The 21436-nt window shown below is 50.1% G+C and overlaps 1 protein-coding gene and 1 pseudogene across 1 annotated transcript; one reads left to right on the forward strand and one right to left on the reverse strand.

Annotated features, from left to right (window-relative positions):
- Positions 1–1666: 1666 nt before the first annotated feature.
- LOC121834061 lies at positions 1667–2305 on the reverse strand (annotated as a pseudogene).
- Positions 2306–12724: 10419 nt separating this feature from the next.
- On the forward strand, positions 12725–17015 carry LOC115332004. The gene is made up of 3 exons (XM_029994279.4): positions 12725–14634; positions 15264–15465; positions 16271–17015. The coding sequence occupies exons 1-3, from the start codon at positions 12879–12881 to the stop codon at positions 16845–16847; spliced, it is 2535 nt and encodes an 844-aa protein (XP_029850139.3). The 5' UTR covers positions 12725–12878; the 3' UTR covers positions 16848–17015.
- Positions 17016–21436: the final 4421 nt, after the last annotated feature.

Raw genomic sequence — 21436 nt, forward strand, 5'->3', positions numbered from 1 at the left:
TGTAGCATGCCGAGGCGGTTCCCCAAGGGGATGCAGACTGAAAGACTCCAGTGCTCCTAGCCTTCGGACGTCGTTGGCAAGGTGTGTAAGTGCATGAACATTGTACACTACAACTTCCTCGCCATACAAACGCCGTTTTGCCTAGACAAAATACTCCAAGAGTGACTCCGCATATGTAATCATTTGTGCAGAGTTACCGACACAAGTGACGATCCGAATGGCGACATGCGAGCACATGGGGTGCACGTAAGTGTGCACAGGCAGCACAGACTGCAGCACAACAGGTGCTGCGTACGGGAGGGAGTCCCTGCATCCTCGCGTCAGGCGCTCACGCATGACGCGAGGAGAAAGTACCGGCATTCGGTGGCTTTCCAATGCTCGCGCTCCCGCATGGCACGAGGTTGCCTGGGGAACTCCCCTGGCAGGGGAGACCTCATGGCATTGAGGTTTTGCGAGTGTTCCGCAATCTTGGCGCAGAGGACAGGCGGACACACCTGGGACCGTTCTGTGCCCAATAGCGCAGCAGCTTTGTCACTGCGCCCAGATAGACGCAGTGCATGGGGTCCACAGGGAGCTGGGACACCATCCCCAGGCCCTCCAGTTCCATGAAGGGTGACGCTCCGTCGGGATGTTCGTCAGTCCGGAGTGGAGCGTCAACTTTCAGGTACGTCATCCTCCCTCTCCAGCAGCCTCTCAGGGTGCACTTATCGTGCCCGAAATAGCCGTTGTGGGCCTTCACATTCTTGGTGGGGCTTCTTTTCGACATGTCGCACATCACTGAATGTAGAACAGAAACGGTTGCCCCCACAGCTCTGTACGCCTACTTGGAGCAGTCCCTTGAGTTCAGGAATTGCTTTTCTGAAGGGAGACATTGATGTCATGAGGCTTGTTGAGGCCGCAGTAAATGCCGATGGGGAACGGCGCTGTGCCCTTTGTGTCCAATGACTTGCACAGAATTGGCCAAACGTGCATGGATGAGCCAGCGAACAGAGACAGTTTGTCGATGTTGATAGTGAGGCGCATACCAGAAGAATCTTTGCCGTCGGCAAATTTATAGAGCGCAGGCATCTCTGGTATCCCATCTTTGCACCTGATATGAATGTACTCGCCCGTGCCACACTGATGGATTTCTGTGGCTCCTCTGGTTCTTGTGGGGAGGCGTAGACTTTTTCGTTGGTCTTAGTTTTAGTGACCAGAGTACCTGGCTTCTAGGCGCAAAGTTGAACTTCTTACGCTCCTACATAAAATAGTTAATAATAACGGTGTACTTGATCGTAACAGTTGTATTGATTTTACTACTCAATCACGCACTCATGCTTCTGATCCCTTAAACATTGTACCATATCAATGTCACCTTAATTGTTGTTAATTCTTTCTTTCCTATAACTATTACAAACTAAAACAGTATCGATGATGCAACACGTGCACTTGATTTTGATAAGTTTTCAGATGCACTTTAGGTAGTTTCGTGCCTACCATTTATAACCCTCCTATTTTACTTGTTGATGTGATCCCTTCTATTTTATTTATTGATTTGTCTATCTGTCCATAACCCATCTATTTTACTTATTGATTTGTCTGTCTGATTTGTGCGTGAACCCTGCAATACTGAGGTTGTAAAGCATGTCGAGGAACATCCCATTACGTTGTTTCTATCAACGTAGCCTTAGTGCGGCCCATTGCACGGCTTTCTCGCAGACTCACAAAACTCCCTCACAATGGGGTAGACGTCACCTCCAAAAGAAAGAATGTTGCAAACTTTGTACACCTCCCCGGTTATGCCCCAGGACGGGACGCCCCAAAGATTCCAAGTTTGCAGTGTGCTTTCGAGTACTGTGCACAGCCGTTCTCCTGGCTGCCATGCAGCTCCAGCTTTACGGGTTTACGTGCATATTTTGCCGCATTGGCTTTCTCGCAGAGCAGCTTCCAGAGCTGTGCAAGAGGTCTGCGACCCGACCTCGGCATGCGATGTAGCATGCCGAGGCGGTTCCCCAAGGGGATGCAGACTGAAAGACTCCAGTGCTCCTAGCCTTCGGACGTCGTTGGCAAGGTGTGTAAGTGCATGAACATTGTACACTACAACTTCCTCGCCATACAAACGCCGTTTTGCCTAGACAAAATACTCCAAGAGTGACTCGGCATATGTAATCATTTGTGCAGAGCTGCCGACACAAGTGACGATCCGAATGGCGACATGCGAGCACATGGGGTGCACGTAAGTGTGCACAGGCAGCACAGACTGCAGCACAACAGGTGCTGCGTACGGGAGGGAGTCCCTGCATCCTCGCGTCAGGCGCTCACGCATGACGCGAGGAGAAAGTACCGGCATTCGGTGGCTTTCCAATGCTCGCGCTCCCGCATGGCACGAGGTTGCCTGGGGAACTCCCCTGGCAGGGGAGACCTCATGGCATTGAGGTTTTGCGAGTGTTCCGCAATCTTGGCGCAGAGGACAGGCGGACACACCTGGGACCCTTTCGTGCCCAATAGCGCAGCAGCTTTGTCACTGCGCCCAGATAGACGCAGTGCATGGGGTCCACAGGGAGCTGGGACACCATCCCCAGGCCCTCCAGTTCCATGAAGGGTGACGCTCCGTCGGGATGTTCGTCAGTCCGGAGTGGAGCGTCAACTTTCAGGTACGTCATCCTCCCTCTCCAGCAGCCTCTCAGGGTGCACTTATCGTGCCCGAAATAGCCGTTGTGGGCCTTCACATTCTTGGTGGGGCTTCTTTTCGACATGTCGCACATCACTGAATGTAGAACAGAAACGGTTGTCCCCACAGCTCTGTACGCCTACTTGGAGCAGTCCCTTGAGTTCAGGAATTGCTTTTCTGAAGGGAGACATTGATGTCATGAGGCTTGTTGAGGCCGCAGTAAATGCCGATGGGGAACGGCGCTGTGCCCTTTGTGTCCAATGACTTGCACAGAATTGGCCAAACGTGCATGGATGAGCCAGCGAACAGAGACAGTCCGTCGATGTTGATAGTGAGGCGCATACCAGAAGAATCTTTGCCGTCGGCAAATTTATAGAGCGCAGGCATCTCTGGTATCCCATCTTTGCACCTGATATGAATGTACTCGCCCGTGCCACACTGATGGATTTCTGTGGCTCCTCTGGTTCTTGTGGGGAGGCGTAGACTTTTTCGTTGGTCTTAGTTTTAGTGACCAGAGTACCTGGCTTCTAGGCGCAAAGTTGAACTTCTTACGCTCCTACATAAAATAGTTAATAATAACGGTGTACTTGATCGTAACAGTTGTATTGATTTTACTACTCAATCACGCACTCATGCTTCTGATCCCTTAAACATTGTACCATATCAATGTCACCTTAATTGTTGTTAATTCTTTCTTTCCTATAACTATTACAAACTAAAACAGTATTGATGATGCAACACGTGCACTTGATTTTGATAAGTTTTCAGATGCACTTTAGGTAGTTTCGTGCCTACCATTTATAACCCTCCTATTTTACTTGTTGATGTGATCCCTTCTATTTTATTTATTGATTTGTCTATCTGTCCATAACCCATCTATTTTACTTATTGATTTGTCTGTCTGATTTGTGCGTGAACCCTGCAATACTGAGGTTGTAAAGCATGTCGAGGAACATCCCATTACGTTGTTTCCATCAACGTAGCCTTAGTGCGGCCCATTGCACGGCTTTCTCGCAGACTCACAAAACTCCCTCACAATGGGGTAGACGTCACCTCCAAAAGAAAGAATGTTGCAAACTTTGTACACCTCCCCGGTTATGCCCCAGGACGGGACGCCCCAAAGATTCCAAGTTTGCAGTGTGCTTTCGAGTACTGTGCACAGCCGTTCTCCTGGCTGCCATGCAGCTCCAGCTTTACGGGTTTACGTGCATATTTTGCCGCATTGGCTTTCTCGCAGAGCAGCTTCCAGAGCTGTGCAAGAGGTCTGCGACCCGACCTCGGCATGCGATGTAGCATGCCGAGGCGGTTCCCCAAGGGGATGCAGACTGAAAGACTCCAGTGCTCCTAGCCTTCGGACGTCGTTGGCAAGGTGTGTAAGTGCATGAACATTGTACACTACAACTTCCTCGCCATACAAACGCCGTTTTGCCTAGACAAAATACTCCAAGAGTGACTCCGCATATGTAATCATTTGTGCAGAGCTGCCGACACAAGTGACGATCCGAATGGCGACATGCGAGCACCTGGGGTGCACGTAAGTGTGCACAGGCAGCACAGACTGCAGCACAACAGGTGCTGCGTACGGGAGGGAGTCCCTGCATCCTCGCGTCAGGCGCTCACGCATGACGCGAGGAGAAAGTACCGGCATTCGGTGGCTTTCCAATGCTCGCGCTCCCGCATGGCACGAGGTTGCCTGGGGAACTCCCTTGGCAGGGGAGACCTCATGGCATTGAGGTTTTGCGAGTGTTCCGCAATCTTGGCGCAGAGGACAGGCGGACACACCTGGGACCCTTTCGTGCCCAATAGCGCAGCAGCTTTGTCACTGCGCCCAGATAGACGCAGTGCATGGGGTCCACAGGGAGCTGGGACACCATCCCCAGGCCCTCCAGTTCCATGAAGGGTGACGCTCCGTCGGGATGTTCGTCAGTCCGGAGTGGAGCGTCAACTTTCAGGTACGTCATCCTCCCTCTCCAGCAGCCTCTCAGGGTGCACTTATCGTGCCCGAAATAGCCGTTGTGGGCCTTCACATTCTTGGTGGGGCTTCTTTTCGACATGTCGCACATCACTGAATGTAGAACAGAAACGGTTGCCCCCACAGCTCTGTACGCCTACTTGGAGCAGTCCCTTGAGGTCAGGAATTGCTTTTCTGAAGGAAGACATTGATGTCATGAGGCTTGTTGAGGCCGCAGTAAATGCCGATGGGGAACGGCGCTGTGCCCTTTGTGTCCAATGACTTGCACAGAATTGGCCAAACGTGCATGGATGAGCCAGCGAACAGAGACAGTCCGTCGATGTTGATAGTGAGGCGCATACCAGAAGAATCTTTGCCGTCGGCAAATTTATAGAGCGCAGGCATCTCTGGTATCCCATCTTTGCATCTGATATGAATGTACTCGCCCGTGCCACACTGATGGATTTCTGTGGCTCCTCTGGTTCTTGTGGGGAGGCGTAGACTTTTTCGTTGGTCTTAGTTTTAGTGACCAGTTTTTTCCCCCCTTGCATTGCAGTTGCCGATGAGACAAAGGGGTACCGTATTAATGGAAAGGAGACAGCCATGCAGTGCATCAGGCAGACAGGCCGTTGATCCCCCAACCATTGTCGATCGAGCTGGCAGCTGGACTGCCGGCTCGCCTGGCTTAATTTGTGGCACGACGTACCAGACACATTTATTTTTTAGTTCACAAGGTTGTACCTCATAGGCCTCCAAGCTAGTGTAATGCATTCGTATATAATTTCTTAACAACCCATTTGTAATACCGACCTGCATACTGGCCCGGAAACAAAAGGAGGTTGCGGGATGCTCTAAATGAAAAAAAAAAGTTAGGTCAGGATGGTAAATTATGTGAATACTCAGAAAATTATGGAGCTGCAGTTGTGGATAGAAAAGGAAAGATTTGCAAAGCATGCTCACATGCCTTGCCATAAGTAAGGCATGCTGTATCTGCAGGATTTTCGGTAACGATGCTACGAGAAGGTTGGAAAGACAATAATTAGACGACTAAAGCACCACATTTGGTATCACAAACGTCATAAATGCCGTATATCACCCATGCTGCAAACACTACTACTGAAATTAGAGTAAAAATAGCTGCTTTTCATTCTATATTCTGGCATTATCCTAATGCAGAATAGCCACTGCCCTTCCTTGCAGGGAGTACCCTCTCATTACTTACGGGAAAACCTGCCCGACGTGAACAAATCGGATGAAGCAAGACATTTGATATCTCTTTCCCTAATGCACTGGAGTAACAAATATCTTTTAGTGTAGTAAAGGGCAAGTTGACACACGTGCAAACTGGTTGCGGAAGCCATCAGGATCTCGGTTAAAATTAAAAATAGAGCCTTAAAAACAAGATGTTGCTAAGTCGGAAGCATAAATCATCTATGTGGACATGCAACATTTCTTGGAAGACGTCATATGTGATTATGAAACAACATATATTTCACTGAGTCGTTATCCCCATCATTTCGCAAAAGTACTGCACGCTCAAACTTGGACTACATCATGCTTCCTTTTGATGTGGTCTTGCAGCTCAAGTATAGTAAGTTAATAGTAAGAGTTGTTTTTTTTTTTGTTTGTTTTTTTTTAGCCTCTTGCAAGTACTGTTGCTAACAGGTTATGTATGTGAAACGTATATTCAAATATAACTTGTAATGAAATTTATAATTTTGAATTTGACTGCTTTTGGAGCTCATAGTAAATAACGTCCTGATAATTATAATTTTTTTCAATATATTAGTCAAGCAGTGTGACTGTAATTTCCGATATAATGAAGTGGGACACGAACTGAAATTGTAATTACAATGAAATGATACATGGAAAAATGTTAAAAGTAATTGTTGATTTAAAATGTGTCAGTTGTATGTACTACCATTTTACTTTTTCCCTGTAGTGTATTATCTTGTTATTCAAGGTGCATGGTAGAAGTACCATGCATGGTAATAACGTCCAGCAGGCAACATCCATATGACATAGTTTATTTGATAGACACACACAAATCAATCTCGCTGCAATCTGATAGAATAACCCGAACAAAAATCATGCGAGACCGAGGTTTGTTTCTGGTAACTTCCCAGCTATGTTATAGTAAACATAAATATGAAAGAAAAACTGACCTTTCACACAACCGTCGAACCATCAAGACAAGATATGTACTGCTGCAACGGAAAAAGTAGCACAAGTTACCAACGACCGGAGCGGCAAAATCGTGACAGTTGACACTATTGTTTGCAAGCGCGGCGATTGCGAGAGTGACAGCCATGTTGCATGCCTCAACGCGGGGGTGGCCAGCAGAAAGCAGCCCATCCTCAAAAAGGCATTTCGAAAGCTGTCTTACCCCTCAGTTTTCTGCCGGCCACCCCCGCGGTGTGGCATGGAATGTGGCTGTCACTCTCGCAGTCGACGCGCTCGGGAGCAATAGCGCTGCGTGTCGCAATTTTGCCACTCCAGTCGTCAGTCGCTCGTGCTACTCTTTTTCCGTTGCAGCTGTACCTTCTGTATGCAAGTAAAAGTGGAGGCTCCCATCTCATTACAATGGAGTTGACATCACATCCCACCTAAATGGTAGTTACTAGGTGTTATCAATTTAACTTGGTTTTCGCATATCTTATTTCTTGCTAAAAAGTGTATGTCTGTCCACAAGTCTAGGAAAAATAAACAGGCTTTACACTGCTAGACATGGTGAGTGCGAACAAGGGATCAAGGGTTTTCTCTTTCTTTTGGAATCAAACGACTAGGCTAGGTGATGCAAGCTACTGCCCATTATAAAGGGTATAGCCATTAACATCCATCCATTCATTCACTAGAGTGAAGGAAAGTGCTGATTTGGAAAACCAACCAACGTGGTGAAATTTCATGCCCGAAAATACAGAGTAAAATGCAAAAAAGTATTGAAAGTCATGTTAGTGCTAGCAGTGTCGCACAGTGTAGTGCCGTAACCGTCAAAAGAAAGCTCGCTTACATAGCCTGTGAATTGTCTTCTTCGTGTACTAAAAATCCCACAAATCCCATGATGCCTGCATTTACTGCAATGTATGTAAAATAGGCATGCAAGCGAACCCTCTCCGATGTGGCAACAAAACACACTTCGCTGCGAGAGCGCTGAGCGGGATGAGGAGCAAGCGTGACGAGAGGCTTGTGACGTACGACACTTGGATGAGTGAAGAGGAGCATGGCTCATCGTAAAGCTCCCTCGCTGAATCACGATACTCCCTCGCAACGAGGTAGATGTCACCGCCAAAAGAAAGAATGTTGTCAACTTTGTACACGTCCCGGTTATGCCCCAGGACACAGTCGTCGGGTCGGGACACCGTGACGATTCCAAGTTTGCATTGTACTTTCGAATACTGCGCACAACCTGCACAGCCCTGCACAAGTGGCCCATTCTCGTGGGCGCCGTGGAGCTCCACCTTTACAGGTTCGCGTGCATGTTCTGCTGCATTGGCTTTCTCGCACAGCCTCCTCCAGAGCTGTGCAAGAGGTCTGTTACCTGACCTCAGCATGCGTTTTAGCATGCCGAGGTGGTTCTCAAAGGGAAAGCTACTGAAGGACTCCAGTGCTCCCAGCCTTCGGACGTCGTTGGCAAGGTGTGTTAGTGCATGAACATTGTACACTAAAGCTTCCTCACCATACAGACGCCCTGTTTCCTTGACAAAATACTCCAACAGTGACTCGGCATACGTGATCATTTGTGCAGGGCTGCTGTCACAAGTGAGGATCCGAATGGCGACATGCAAGCACATGTAGTGCACATAAATGTGCGCAGGCAGCACAGACTTTAGCACAACAGGTGCTGCATACAGGAGAAAGTACCTGCATTCGGTGGCTTTCCAATGCCCGCGCTCCCGCATGACGCGAGGATGCCTGGAAAACTCCCTTGGCATGGAAGACTTCACGGCGTTGAGGTTGTCTGAGAGTTCCGCAACCTTGGCAGAGGGCAGGCGGACACACCTGGGACCCTTCTGTGTCCAATAGCACAGCAGCTTCCTCACTACGCCCAGATAGACGCAGTGCATGGGGTCCACAGGGAACTGGGACACCATCCCGAGGCCCTCCAGTTCCATGAAGGGTGAAGCACCGTTGTGATGTTCTGGCTGTTCCACATCTCGAAAGGAGGCATCAGTCCGAAGTGGAGCGTCGACTTTGGGGTAGATCATCCTCCCTCTCCAGGAGCCTCTCTGAGTGCACTTATCGCACCCGAAATAGCCGTTGTGGGCCTTCACATTCTTCGTAAAGCTCCTTGCCGGCGCATCGCACACCACTGAATGCAGGAGAACAGAAATGGTTGCCCCGCTGCATTGTACACCTGCTTGGAGCAGTTCCTTCAGTTCAGAAATTGCATTCTGAAGAAAGGCATTGATATCAGCAGGCTTGTTGAGGCCGCAGTAAATGCCGATCGGGAATGGCGCTGTGTCATTTGTGTCCAATGACATGCAGAGAATTGGCCAAACGTGCATGGATGAGCCAGAGAAGAGAGGCAGGCCGTCGATGTTGATGCTGAGGTGCATAACAGACGAGTCTTTGCCGTCAGCAAATCCAGAGCGCAGGCATCTCTGGATCCCTTCTGTGCATCCGATGTGGATGTACTCACCCGAGCCACACTGGTGGATTTCTGTGGCTCTGGGAGTGTGCAGAAGTGTCCGGGCGTCAGTGGGTAGCCCTGGAAGTTTGGGCGCCAAAAACACGAGGAGGTCGTTCAGGGCGACGTGTTTGATCGCATGGTTGACTGCCCATACTCTCAGGCGCTCCCGATCAGATGGCTCTGTGCTCGGGCCTCCGTCGCTTGGCAGTGCGCCCTGCGCGGAGGTTGAAGCGGTGGGTATCGATGCGGCGAAGGTTGAACCGGCGGGTGTCGATGCGGCGGAGGTTGAACCGGCGGCGGGTGTCGATGCGGCGGAGGTTGAACCGGCGGCGGGTGTCGATGCGGCGGAGGTTGAAGTGGCGGGGGTCATCTCGACGTGCCCGTCCGGCGGAGCTGCTGATGAAGAGTCTCCCACAGGCTCTCCTGGCTCCTGTGGAATCCAGGAGGCGCCAGAGCAGGCAGCTTTTCCGCTCCCCGACGTGGTGGCTTTGGGCGACCCGCCGTGGCCGGGAGAGCGCTGGGAGGGAGGGTTGATGATCCCTTGGTCTTCTTCCATAGGCTCTTCGACTGATGTGGAGTGGTCGGTAACCTGTTGCATCCGAACGCTCGCTATTTGCTCGGACGCAAGCTTCCTCGCCCTGCGTCGTTGCCGCCTCTTTCGATTCCTTTCCCGGTTCGAGGGAACCCCGCGATCCATAGCGTCGGAATTTGGCAGTTGGGCGCTGATCCAGTCGCAGTGCTCAACGACGAAAAGTGAAGCTGAAAACGCGGGTAGTGGACGACTCGCCAACGGGGACGGCTGTTTGGATATGGCGGGTTGAGCTGCTAACAGACGACACCTCCTAAAAGGGCGGGAAATATATGTTTGCTTCTCACCGAAAGCTTCTGCACCGTCGCGCCTCATTTTCTTTCGGTTCCTCAATAAATAAGTAATAAATATTTTATTGTTTCTTTTCTTAACACAGTACATACACTATTTATTCCGAAGTAATTAACACATTACTTCGGAATACATTTTTTTTTATCTATATATTTTCTCAAAAACTTTCATAATTCGAAAGACTGTAAAATATTTATATATTTTTGTAATGATTAAATTAACATTCCTCAAACAAATAAATTCGATAATAGGTACCTCAATTGCCTGTGTTCCAAATCTTACCTAAATAGATTCGAGTTACTCCGGCGGATCGTGTCACGTGACAGCACAGATTGAAAAACTGGACGCGGGTAGGTTTTAGAACGCCAAGGGTACAAAACCCTTACCCTGGAGTAAGATCGAGTAAATTTTGGAACACGGCCTATATTAATGTTATTTCGTCGGTTTTATGACGAAGCAAGGTCGTTGGATGAAGCCAATCCGAAAATCAGCCGTTGGAAGTGCAAATTGCTACATCGTCTGCTAAACACCGAGGTCAGCGTTCGGCATTCTTTACAACTCTCCGCTGCGCTCGTCTAAGGATCGCCACTGGTGAGTGCCATTTAGTAACTCAAAGATGATGTACCAGGCGCTAATGTACTAAAACTGAAATGGGCTAGTTGGACCAACGCAAAAGCGCAAAAAACACTGACAAGGAAGAAAACACGGACGAGGAAGAGGCGTATACAACATAGCGCCAGTACGCGTCTCTTCCTCGTCCGTTTTTCTTATTATTACTACTACTACTAATATTATTAGTAGTAGTAGTAGTGAGTCTAAAGGGTGGACATGTGTTGTAACTTTATCCAATTATACTTCAATCACAAGTTACAAAAAAAAACAATCCAATGTCTCGAGAGAAAGTTAAGCCTTTTTCATATCAAAGCTTTTTGTTGCTCTGGAAAAAAGAGAAAGGGGGGGGGGGGGGGGGGGGGGGGGGGCGGCGGCACCACAGAGACGTTTTATTTAAAATCACATTATGCACATAATTAGTCCTGGCCTGCTATCGATCCCTACTTTGTTTATTGATATGTCCAAGTGGCCCTCAAGATCGTTTATTTTGCTTGTGCTTGAAAAAGGCTTAACTCTACCGTGAGGTTAACGTATCGCGCTGCAGTTTAGTACAGAGATGCAAACAAAAGGTGGAGTTCTGTTTTTTTTTTTTTTTTTTTTTTTTTTTTTTTGTAAAAAAAAGTTAGGCTGTGAATTTTTCTTGTTAAAAAGAAAAACCTCTGCTAGGCAATCTGCGGCGTCGTTTCGCAGACGGAGACTCGCTTTTTAGGGACGCTGCCGTGAGATTGCGGAACCTGGGGCACAGGATGCCGCGGATATTTTACACATTTCGTAGATTTCGTAGATTTTTCGTGTGCGTAAACTAAAACTACGCTCGCATCAATTCGTCGTTTACTTTTTTTCTTTTTTTTTTTTTTTCGGCAGCGGCGTTGAGCACGGCCGCGTGTCTTCAAGGTACCGCACGCATTGAATCACGTACGCAGTAAAGTCCCGTAGGCCCCCGATCCCGTTTTTTTAATCGCATCAACCGCGCGATATGAGAAGCGTGCTCGCCGCGAGTTCCCTCGTGCTTACCGCACCCTGACACGCGAATCTGCAGCGTGCACAATCTGCGGGTTATTCGTTCCCGTGACCTCCCAATTTCTAACTCGTACCCTTTCGCGGTTTTTTTTTTTTTTTAATGCGAAAGCATTAACTGGTCTCATGGAACGAGCTGACGTCATCAGTTGGAAGCGCGAAAACGGCAGGTAGTTTCCGCGCGCCTTCGGTTCCATTGGCTGGCGCGCGTCGACGGGGCTCCCGTCGGCCGCTGCGTCATGGCCTTCGAGATCCGAAGCGCGCGCGCGCGCTAGTACGCAGCAGACGACAAAAGGAGCGGACAAACAGACGACAAAAAAAGAAAACGGACGAGCGGCTTGCATGCATTCGCATTCACAACTCATGAAAGATGCTTACATGTACCTCAAGCTTTTTTTTTTTTCTTTCTTCCTCTCACCTTTTTTTTTTTCTTTCTTCCTTTCATTTTTTTTTTTTTTTTTTTTTTTTTGTAGTGGCGTTATTAACTTTGGCTGTGTTACATTGTCCCGGCCTGAGGCGGCCTTCCACGAAATTCGCGGGGTATGGGGACTGAGACCCAGCTTCCGCTGAAATGAAGCAATGTTGTCTTTGGGGGAGGATGGAGGGAAGAGCGGGCCAGTTCTGGGGTTTCAGTGTGAGCGGGGAAACTCAACAGAGGGAGAATCATAGCCTCAAGTCAGTGGAGCGCAACAGTAGTGGGCCAGGTCTGCACTGGGGAAGACTTCGGCGACAGAGTGTGTGTGTGTGATTGTGTGGCCACTCCAAGCCACCCAACCCACCGTGGTACCACCGGGACAGTTCCTTCCCCCTTCGGACAGCGCCTCGCAAGACCGTCACTCCCGGACACTGTGAGACGAGATTTCCCCTCCACTCAAATTTTCTTTTATATTGTAAATAAGGTAGCAGTATTTCTGTAATTGTGGTGTCCAGAGGGCACTACGAGCGCGGGGGCGGTAGCCGGGCAAAAGAAAACCTGGTGCGTATGGGACTTCTGAGTTGTACTCGGCACGAGCGGTGCTGGAGGGTGGCAGTTGAATAAAGGTCTTCAAAAACGCAACAACTGGCGACGAGCGTCCAGCCACGCGAGCCCCGTCGAAGAGTCGCCCGCCGCACTACTCTCCGGTGACGCCGCGACGCCATGGCGACCCTCGGTCGAATTGAACCGTTCGACGAAGCGGGCACGGACTGGCCAACCTACATCGAGCGACTCGACCAGTTTTTCGTCGCAAACGACGTCAAACCAGAAAGGCAAGTGGCAGCGTTCCTAAGCCTCATTGGCGCGAAGACGTACGCTCTGCTAAAGAGTTTGGTGGCGCCGGACATCCCGGCTAGCAAGTCGTACATCGAGCTGGTAGCCATATTGCGAGAGCACCTGTCGCCGAAGCCTCTTGTCATCGCGGAACGCTTCCGTTTTCACAAAAGAAACCAAAACGAGAATGAAAGTATCCTCGAGTTCGTAGCCGAGCTGAAAAAGTTGGCGCAGACATGTGAATTCGGCGGCACTTTGAACGAAGCCTTACGTGACCGCATGGTATGCGGCATTATCAGCGACTCCATTCAAAAGCGACTGTTGTCGGAAGCTGGCCTGACGTTTAAGAAGGCGCTAGAAATCGCAGTGGCGATGGAAGCCGCCTCCGCGAACGCACAAGTTTTACATTGCCGGAGCGCGGACGCCGAGGTGCTTAAGGTGGACCAAAACAAGTCCGAATGCAAGCACTGCGGACTTACGAATCACACAGCAATTAACTGCAGGTGGAAAGGCTTAGACTGTCGTAGGTGCGGAAGACGCGGACACCTTGAAAGAGTGTGCAGGAGCCAGCAGTCCGGGCCAGCAGCTTCTCAGCATCGCGGAGCACCGACACGAGGCCGGAGGAATCAAGGGGAAAAAGTTAAGACGCTGAACGTCGACACGGAAGACGAGGTCGAGATGTTCGAGCTTCGGGGGACACGTCCGCGGCCTCTGCAAGTAACAGTGAAGGTGAACACGATTCCGCTGACGATGGAAGTAGACACCGGGGCGGCGGTGTCGGTACTCCCGTTAGACCTGTACAAGACAAGGTTTCCCAATCTAGTGAAGGGAAGAAGTGGAGTCGTCCTTCGAGCATTTACCGGTAAAAAGGTGAAGCCGGTAGGAGAGGCACAGGTTGAAGTGGAGTACCAAGACCAGGTTCACAAGTTACCGCTGCAGATTGTGGACTTCAAGGGTCCCCCGCTTTTGGGACGTGACTGGCTGGAGGTGCTGAGGCTCGACTGGACAAGCATCAAGGCTGTCCAGTGCTTGGAGAAGGGGAGCAAGGAACAAGTCGACACGCTTTTGAAGGACTTTGCTCAGGTGTTCTCAGACGATCTGGGCCGTCTTCAGGGGTTTGAAGCTCACCTCAAGCTGAAGAGTGGGCACACTCCAAAGTTCCTCAAGCCAAGACCAGTGCCCCACGCCCTGAAGGAAGCTGTCTCTAAAGAACTGATGGCACTGAAGGAGGCGGGGATCCTGACCCCGGTGGACAGCAGCGAGTTTGCATCGCCCATCGTGCCGGTCGTCAAAAAGAATGGAGACATAAGAATCTGCGGCGACTACAAGTCAACAATCAACCCGTGCTTGGAGGTCGACAACTATCCGCTCCCCAGGATAGAAGAGATGTTTGCAACGCTGGCAGGAGGGAAGTTTTTCTCAAAGCTGGACCTGTCAAAAGCCTACCTACAGCTGGAGATGCATCCTGCAGCGCGGAAGTACCTCACCATCAACACCCAGTTGGGGCTGTTCCAAGTGAACCGTCTTCCCTTCGGCATAGCATCTGCACCCTCCATTTTTCAAAGAACTATGGATCAAGTGCTTCAAGGGCTGCCGCAGACCACCTGCTACCTGGACGACATCCTGGTGACTGGCAGAACGAAGGGTGAGCATTTTGAAAACTTGAAAGCAGTCTTAACACGGTTACAAGAAAAGGGAATGCGTCTTCAGAAAGAGAAGTGCAAATTCTTCCAAACGGAAGTTGCCTACCTCGGTCATGTGATTAGTCGGGATGGTCTACGAACCATGGAGGATAAAGCAGCAGCACTTCGAGATGCACCCACTCCCAAGAACAAGGCAGAGTTGCGTTCATTCCTTGGGCTTGCTAACTACTATGGCAAATTTCTACCGAACTTAGCAACTACCGTGTATCCTCTGAATCGTCTACTGCAGAAGAAGGCTGCATGGGAATGGAGCACAGACTGTCAGGACTCCTTTGATTCGCTTAAGAAGCTGGTGACGTCGGCACCTGTCCTGACATATTTTGACCCGCGTCGACCCATTATACTGGCATGCGATGCATCGGCGTATGGAGTAGGGGCAGTCCTGTCCCATGCGTTTGAAGATGGAACAGAGCGGCCAGTTGCGTTTGCTTCTAGGACCCTGACTGAGCACGAGAAGAATTATTCTCAGTTAGAAAAAGAAGGCCTAGCTATCATCTTTGGAATAAGAAGATTCCACTACTATTTGTATGGCTATCACTTCACACTGATCACTGACCACGCTCCCTTACAGAAAATCCTAGGCCCAACGACCGGGATCCCTACAATGACAGCAGCGAGGCTCCAGAGGTGGGCCTGTCAGCTAGCCGCACACCGCTACACAATCGTCCACCGGTCTTCCGAGGAAAATGCCAATGCAGACTGCTTGTCAAGACTCCCAAAAGCAACGGACAACCCCAACACAGACGCCGTCGACGAAACGTTCGCCTTCTACTGTGAGTACTTTGACAAGGTACCTCTTAGATGTAAAGACATTGCACGGGCGACGTCCAGAGACCCCCTTCTAAGTCAGATCGTGGAAAGAGTAAAGCATGGTTGGGGCCCAGAACGCAAGCCAACCGATCCAGAGTATGCACCCTTCCACGTACGCCGAAATGAGCTGTCACTCCACCAAGGATGCCTCATGTGGGGTTTACGAGTGGTGATTCCGAAGACCCTGCAGAAAAGGGTCCTAGACGAACTTCATGGGGACCATTATGGCATCGTGCGCACTAAGGAAATGGCTAGGAGCTATGTTTGGTGGGCATCCCTGGATAAAGACATTGAGAGGGAAATTGGAGGGTGTACCATGTGTCAGCGGCACCGAAACAATCCGTCCGCTGCTCCCCTGCACCCTTGGGCATGGCCGACACGTCCATGGGAGAGACTGCATGTGGATCTGGCGGGACCTTTCATGGGTAAAATGTTCCTCGTGCTCGTGGATGCTCACTCCAAATGGCCAGAGGTGTTTGTCTTGGAGTCTACGACGTCAAAGGTCATAATCGAGTGTGTACAAGATTGCTTCGCACGGTTTGGTCTGCCCACAACCATGGTTTCTGACAATGGGCCTCAGTTTGTGTCGGAGGAATTTCAAACTTTCTTAAGGAACAATGGTATCGCCCAGGTCACGTCTGCACCATACCATCCCGCTACGAATGGACTAGCTGAGCGGTTTATTCAGACCATGAAAAACTATCTGCGGAAAACAACTTCGAGCCATCCCCTCCGTACAAGGTTGTCACGTTTTCTTCTATCGTACAGGAACACCCGGCACCCGACAACAAGAGAGTCTCCGGCCCAGTTGATGCTACAGCGGCATCTTCGCACCAGACTGGACCTCCTGAAACCATCAGTTGCAGACTGTGTGGCCAGCGCACACTACCGCCAACAGCGGCAACACCCAGGACAAGAGCGGGCTTTCACTGCAGGAGACCAAGTCTATGCCAGAGATTATCGAAGTGGTCACAAGTGGCAGCCAGGAACAGTCGCTGCCCAAACTGGTCCAGTGTCTTTCCAAGTGCAAGTCTCCCCGGGACGGGTGTGGCGAAGGCATCAGGACCAGTTGCTCCGAGCACCGTCGCAAGACTCCGGACCTTCAGAGTCTCGTCCAGACGAAGCGGGAGGGGTGTCTGCCACGGCTTGGACAGACAGCACACCGGAAGACAGCGCAGGCGACAGGCGCCTTCCACAGGCCTCTTTGCCTGCACCATCCGAAGTCCCGAGGCCAAGAAGTAACACCCAGGATGCTGAGACGCTCATGGATGCAGATAATAGTGACGGAGAGCGACGGTATCCCGTGCGAGATCGGCGCAAGCCTCAAAGGCTAATAGAAGAATGAAAAAAAAAAAAAAAAAAAGCGACGGACTTTTCTAAACTATTTACTGTTAATGGCCGGATGTTACCAGCTGGGTATGTTTGTTTAAAAAGGAGGGGAAAGATGTGGTGTCCAGAGGGCACTACGAGCGCGGGGGCGGTAGCCGGGCAAAAGAAAACCTGGTGCGTATGGGACTTCTGAGTTGTACTCGGCACGAGCGGTGCTGGAGGGTGGCAGTTGAATAAAGGTCTTCAAAAACGCAACAGTAATCGATTTTTATTCTCACGGGTGTCTGATTTTATTATTTTTGATAACATTTAGGCTCCCAAGTTATTATTTTTATGTTCGGGGAAGCTCTCATGTTAGAGATGTTTAATGCAATGTACTAAGCTGTACAATTTAGTTTTTTAGCAATTCATAGTTTTTTACTAATTCATAGTTGTTTCTTTTTTTGCCACCTGTGCACTCACCGGTCGAAATGTGTACAAGTCCTGTTGTTTTCGCAAATCGGCATTTGTTAACCGTTTTCTTTTTTTCCCGTGATATTGTTTTTTTTTTGTTTTTTTTTTTTTGTATTGGCATTGCCAAATTCGGCTGTGTTACATTATTCCTTGTCCCAGTCTGACGCGGCCTTCCACGAAATTTGGGGGTATGGGGACTGGGACCCAGCTTCCGCTGAAATGAAGCAATGTTGTCTTTGGGGGAGGATGGAGGGAAGTTTCAGTGCAAGTGGGAAACTCAACAGAGGGAGAATCATAGCTTCAAGTCTGTGGAGCGCAACAGTAGTGGGCCAGGTCCGCACTGGGGAAGACTTTGGCGACAGAGTGTGTGTGTGTGTGTGATTGTGTGGCCACTCCAAGCCACCCAACCCACCGTGGTACCACCTGGACAGTTCCTTCCCCCTTCGGACAGCGCCTCGCAAGACCGTCACTCCCGGACACTGTGAGACGAGATTTCCCCTCCACTCAAATTTTCTTTTATATTGTAAATAAGGTAGCAGTATTTCTGTAATCGATTTTTATTCTCACGGGTGTCTGATTTTATTATTTTTGATAACATTTAGGCTCCCAAGTTATTATTTTTATGTTCGGGAAGCTGTCACATAAGAGATGTTTATAATGTACTAAGCTGTACACTTTAGTTTTTTTAGCAATTCATAGTTTTTTTACTAATTCATAGTTTTTTTCTTCGCCGCCTCTGCACTTGCCGATTGAAATAAGTTCAAGTAAGTGTTCAAGCAGCGCTGTGTAAGTGTCCCTTTCTTTTGGTGTGACTGTGAACGTTGTCCTAGTGTTTGTTACGGGTGCGCTGTGTCCTCGTGCGTCGTGTTCAAGTACTGTTGTTTTTGCAAGTGGCATTTGTTAACCGTTTTCTTTTTTTTTTCTTTCGTAGTATTGTTGTTTTTTTTTCTCTTAGTTGTAGTTGTATTAAACTCGTTTTGTTGCAAAGCTGTGGGTCTCCCCTTCATTGGCAAGACTCCACCGAGGCGTGGACCTATCCTCTGGTCAGCACTCCTGTGTTTAAGCTGAGAATATCGGAAAGCCTGTGACGGAACTGGCGTCCGCAACAGGGCCTGGCTGACCATGGTGGAGACTTGCCTTTGGAGGGGTACAGCCCGAGAGGTGTGGCACGTGAAGGGTTGAGAGTAGGAACTGTGTGGTCTGAAGGAAATGTAGTTCAGCAGTTCGCTTGGCTGTGAGTGTTGGGTAGGCTAAAAATGGAGATAGAAAAACTCGTGGTCCTGGGACCAAACTAAAAAGGTGGATAGAGGAAGAAACTGCAAAACAAAGTGGGGAGAGAGCCCTAGAGCGAGAAGCTACCAAGGAAGCTACCAAGTGGGAACAAGAGGTGGCGAAAGCAGCCGCCGAGAGGGAGCTCGAGATACTTAGGCTGAGGCTAGAGCTCAAGAACAAGAGGGAGGGGAACCGCTCATCCGGAGCCAGAACTGACGGTGAGGGTCAGAGCGTTTTGAAGTTGGGTTTTAACAAGCTCTTACTCGCGCTCGATATAAGGAAGGACGGCCTCGGCACTTCTACAAGAAGGTTCGAGGGAGTCGCATTAAGCCAAAAGTGGCCAGAAAGGCAATGGGCCACCTCCCTTAGCACATGCCTCACGGTTTAAGCCCTCCGGTGATTGCCGCCCGCAGATGCTGCCGATAAATTCCGGAATGGGAAGCGAGTCGATGGAGAGACGGCCACTCAAGACGCCACCGCGGTGACCAGATTTTGAAGGTCTCCAGGAGCTAGTCATCACAGAGCAATTCTTAAAGGGCTGTCATCCAGCACTGGCCATCTACTTGAAGGAAAGGAAACAGCCACATCTGGATGGTCTGTTGGAGACGGCGGACCAATTTTTGGACGTGCAAGGTCATGGTAACTTAAAGAAAGCTGGGAAAGACGAAGCAAAATTCTCAGCGAAGAAAAGCAGCAAAGGAGGCAGGCCTCTGCAGCTTGCAATGAGGTGCTACTTCTGTAACAAGATAGAACAAAAAGCTGCGCAATGTCGCAATCCGTACAACATCAGACAGGTGCCCACATGTCGAAGGTGTGGCAGGAAAGGACGTAAGACTAAGGTCTGCCAGGGCCAGACAAAACCTCGGCCATCAGGCATCTATAGGAAGTATTCACTGGCGGCCATAGCTGTGTGCGCGACTGCTGAGCGCGTGCTGATGGCGAGCTTCCACAGTTCTTTTGTAACGTGCATTCCGCACCCTCAAGATTGCCGGTCTTAGCAGCCTATTAATGTGGGCTCGTTCTGAGCATGCGCTCTAGACAGCACCCACAAATATGGCGCCCAGTGAATACTCCTTATATGTCCCGACAAAACAGAAAGGATGAAAACATCATAGATGGTTTCGTGGAGCTGAAGGATGGTACAAAGATTTTGGTCATCAACGCGGTGATGGAACCACACCTTAAGTTTCTGGTCGAGGGAATGCCAGTCGTTGGGGCAACACGGGGAGTAGCACGGTCATTGTCAGAAGAGGATTGGTTGACGACGGCCGACTCACGGGAACAAAGAGGCCGGTGTATCTCGTCGACGGGACTGTGTAAATGCTTCCCGAGGCCCATGTCCATGTTAAAATGCCCTTATTCGACAGAGAACTTGAAGCCCTTCGCACGGACCTGTCCCTGTACTACTCGGGAATTTACCCGGCGCTAGAGAGCCAGACGGCCCTTCGATTGAGCTAGAGGTGAGGGACGATCCAATACCGACATAGCGAGTGCGGGAGGATGCAGCGGAGCGTGACGCAGAGAGCCAAGATGAGCCGGGACACGAAACCCATGGGGAAGTGGATGATCCCTGAATTCCGGCGTGCACCGTGGATACTAGGACCCAGAGAAAGACACAACAAACTGGATTGAAAAAGCTACACGTGGGCCTCAAATCTAAGGGCTGGCCATTGACATGCTGGAGTTTGCAAAGCAGCAAAATGAGGATGACACACTGTGCCCCTGCTTCAAGCAGGTTGGGGAGAAGGCCAGGGGAAGGACAACCACACTCACTTAATACAACAGGAGAGGTGCGGGGGCTTCTTTATCGACTATACCGGGAACTGTTGGGGAGAGAGACGTGGCAGCTCGTGATGCATCAGGCCCACCGAAAAATTGTGATCCAAGTTGCCCATGAAAGCATTATGGCGGGACACCTGGGGCAGGCGAAAACGAAGAGCCGTATCCTCGAAGAGTTTAGGTCGGGACTGGGCTCGGACATATGGCGGTTCGGGCTATCGTGTGACGTGTGCCAGCGAACGACACCGAAGTGAAAGGTCCCTCGCGTCCTCCTGAGTGGGAGCCTCTTATTAGATATCCTATTCTGGAGGGTTGTGATCGGCATCCTGGGACAGATTGCCCTGGCTTCGGGCCGAGGGAACCGGTGCATACTGCCAATGGCAAACTATGCGACTCGCTACCCAGACGTTGTGGCTTTGTCCAGCATTGAGACAGTGGCAGAGGCCCTAGTCGAGATGTTCGCGTGGGTCAGGATGCCGCGATAAATTTTAAGCGACCAGGGCTCAAATTTTAGCTCGGAGCTAATGAAAAAGATCAGCCGGCTTCCGTCGATAAGGCAGTTGCACACCTCCCCCTACCAACCCACAGCAAATGGACTGGTGGAGAAGTTCAACAAAACACTTAAAACTCGTGCTCAAGCGAATGTGCTCCAAAAGGCCCAAGGATTGGGACCAATACTTGGCCGCATTGCTGTACGCCTACCGGGAAGCGCCGCAGACGAGCCTCGGCTTTTTGCCTTTTGTGTTGTACGGTCGCCATGTCCAGGGTCCGCTAGCCAATCTGAGGGAGTTGTGGACCAATGCCGAGCTCTACGCAGAGCTCCGGACCACGTATGAGCACTTGCTTGACCTCAAACCGCCTCGAGGCGACGTGCAAGATCGCCCACGAGAAACTCGTGAGGCTGGGAGCTCGTTGCGCTCGGTACTACAACTGGAAAACCAAGAAGCGGAGTTTGCATCCGGGAGAGAAGGTGCTCCTACTGCTCCCCAAGGACAAGAAGCTTCTGCAGTGGAAGGGGCCCTTCCTCATGACGAAAGAAACAGGAGCGGTCGACTACAAGGTCTAGACAGCGACCGGCCTAAAGTTATTCAACTACAAGGT

This window comes from Ixodes scapularis, unplaced genomic scaffold, assembly GCF_016920785.2.
Source record: "Ixodes scapularis isolate PalLabHiFi unplaced genomic scaffold, ASM1692078v2 ptg000323l_1__unscaffolded, whole genome shotgun sequence".
Classification (NCBI taxonomy): domain Eukaryota; kingdom Metazoa; phylum Arthropoda; class Arachnida; order Ixodida; family Ixodidae; genus Ixodes; species Ixodes scapularis.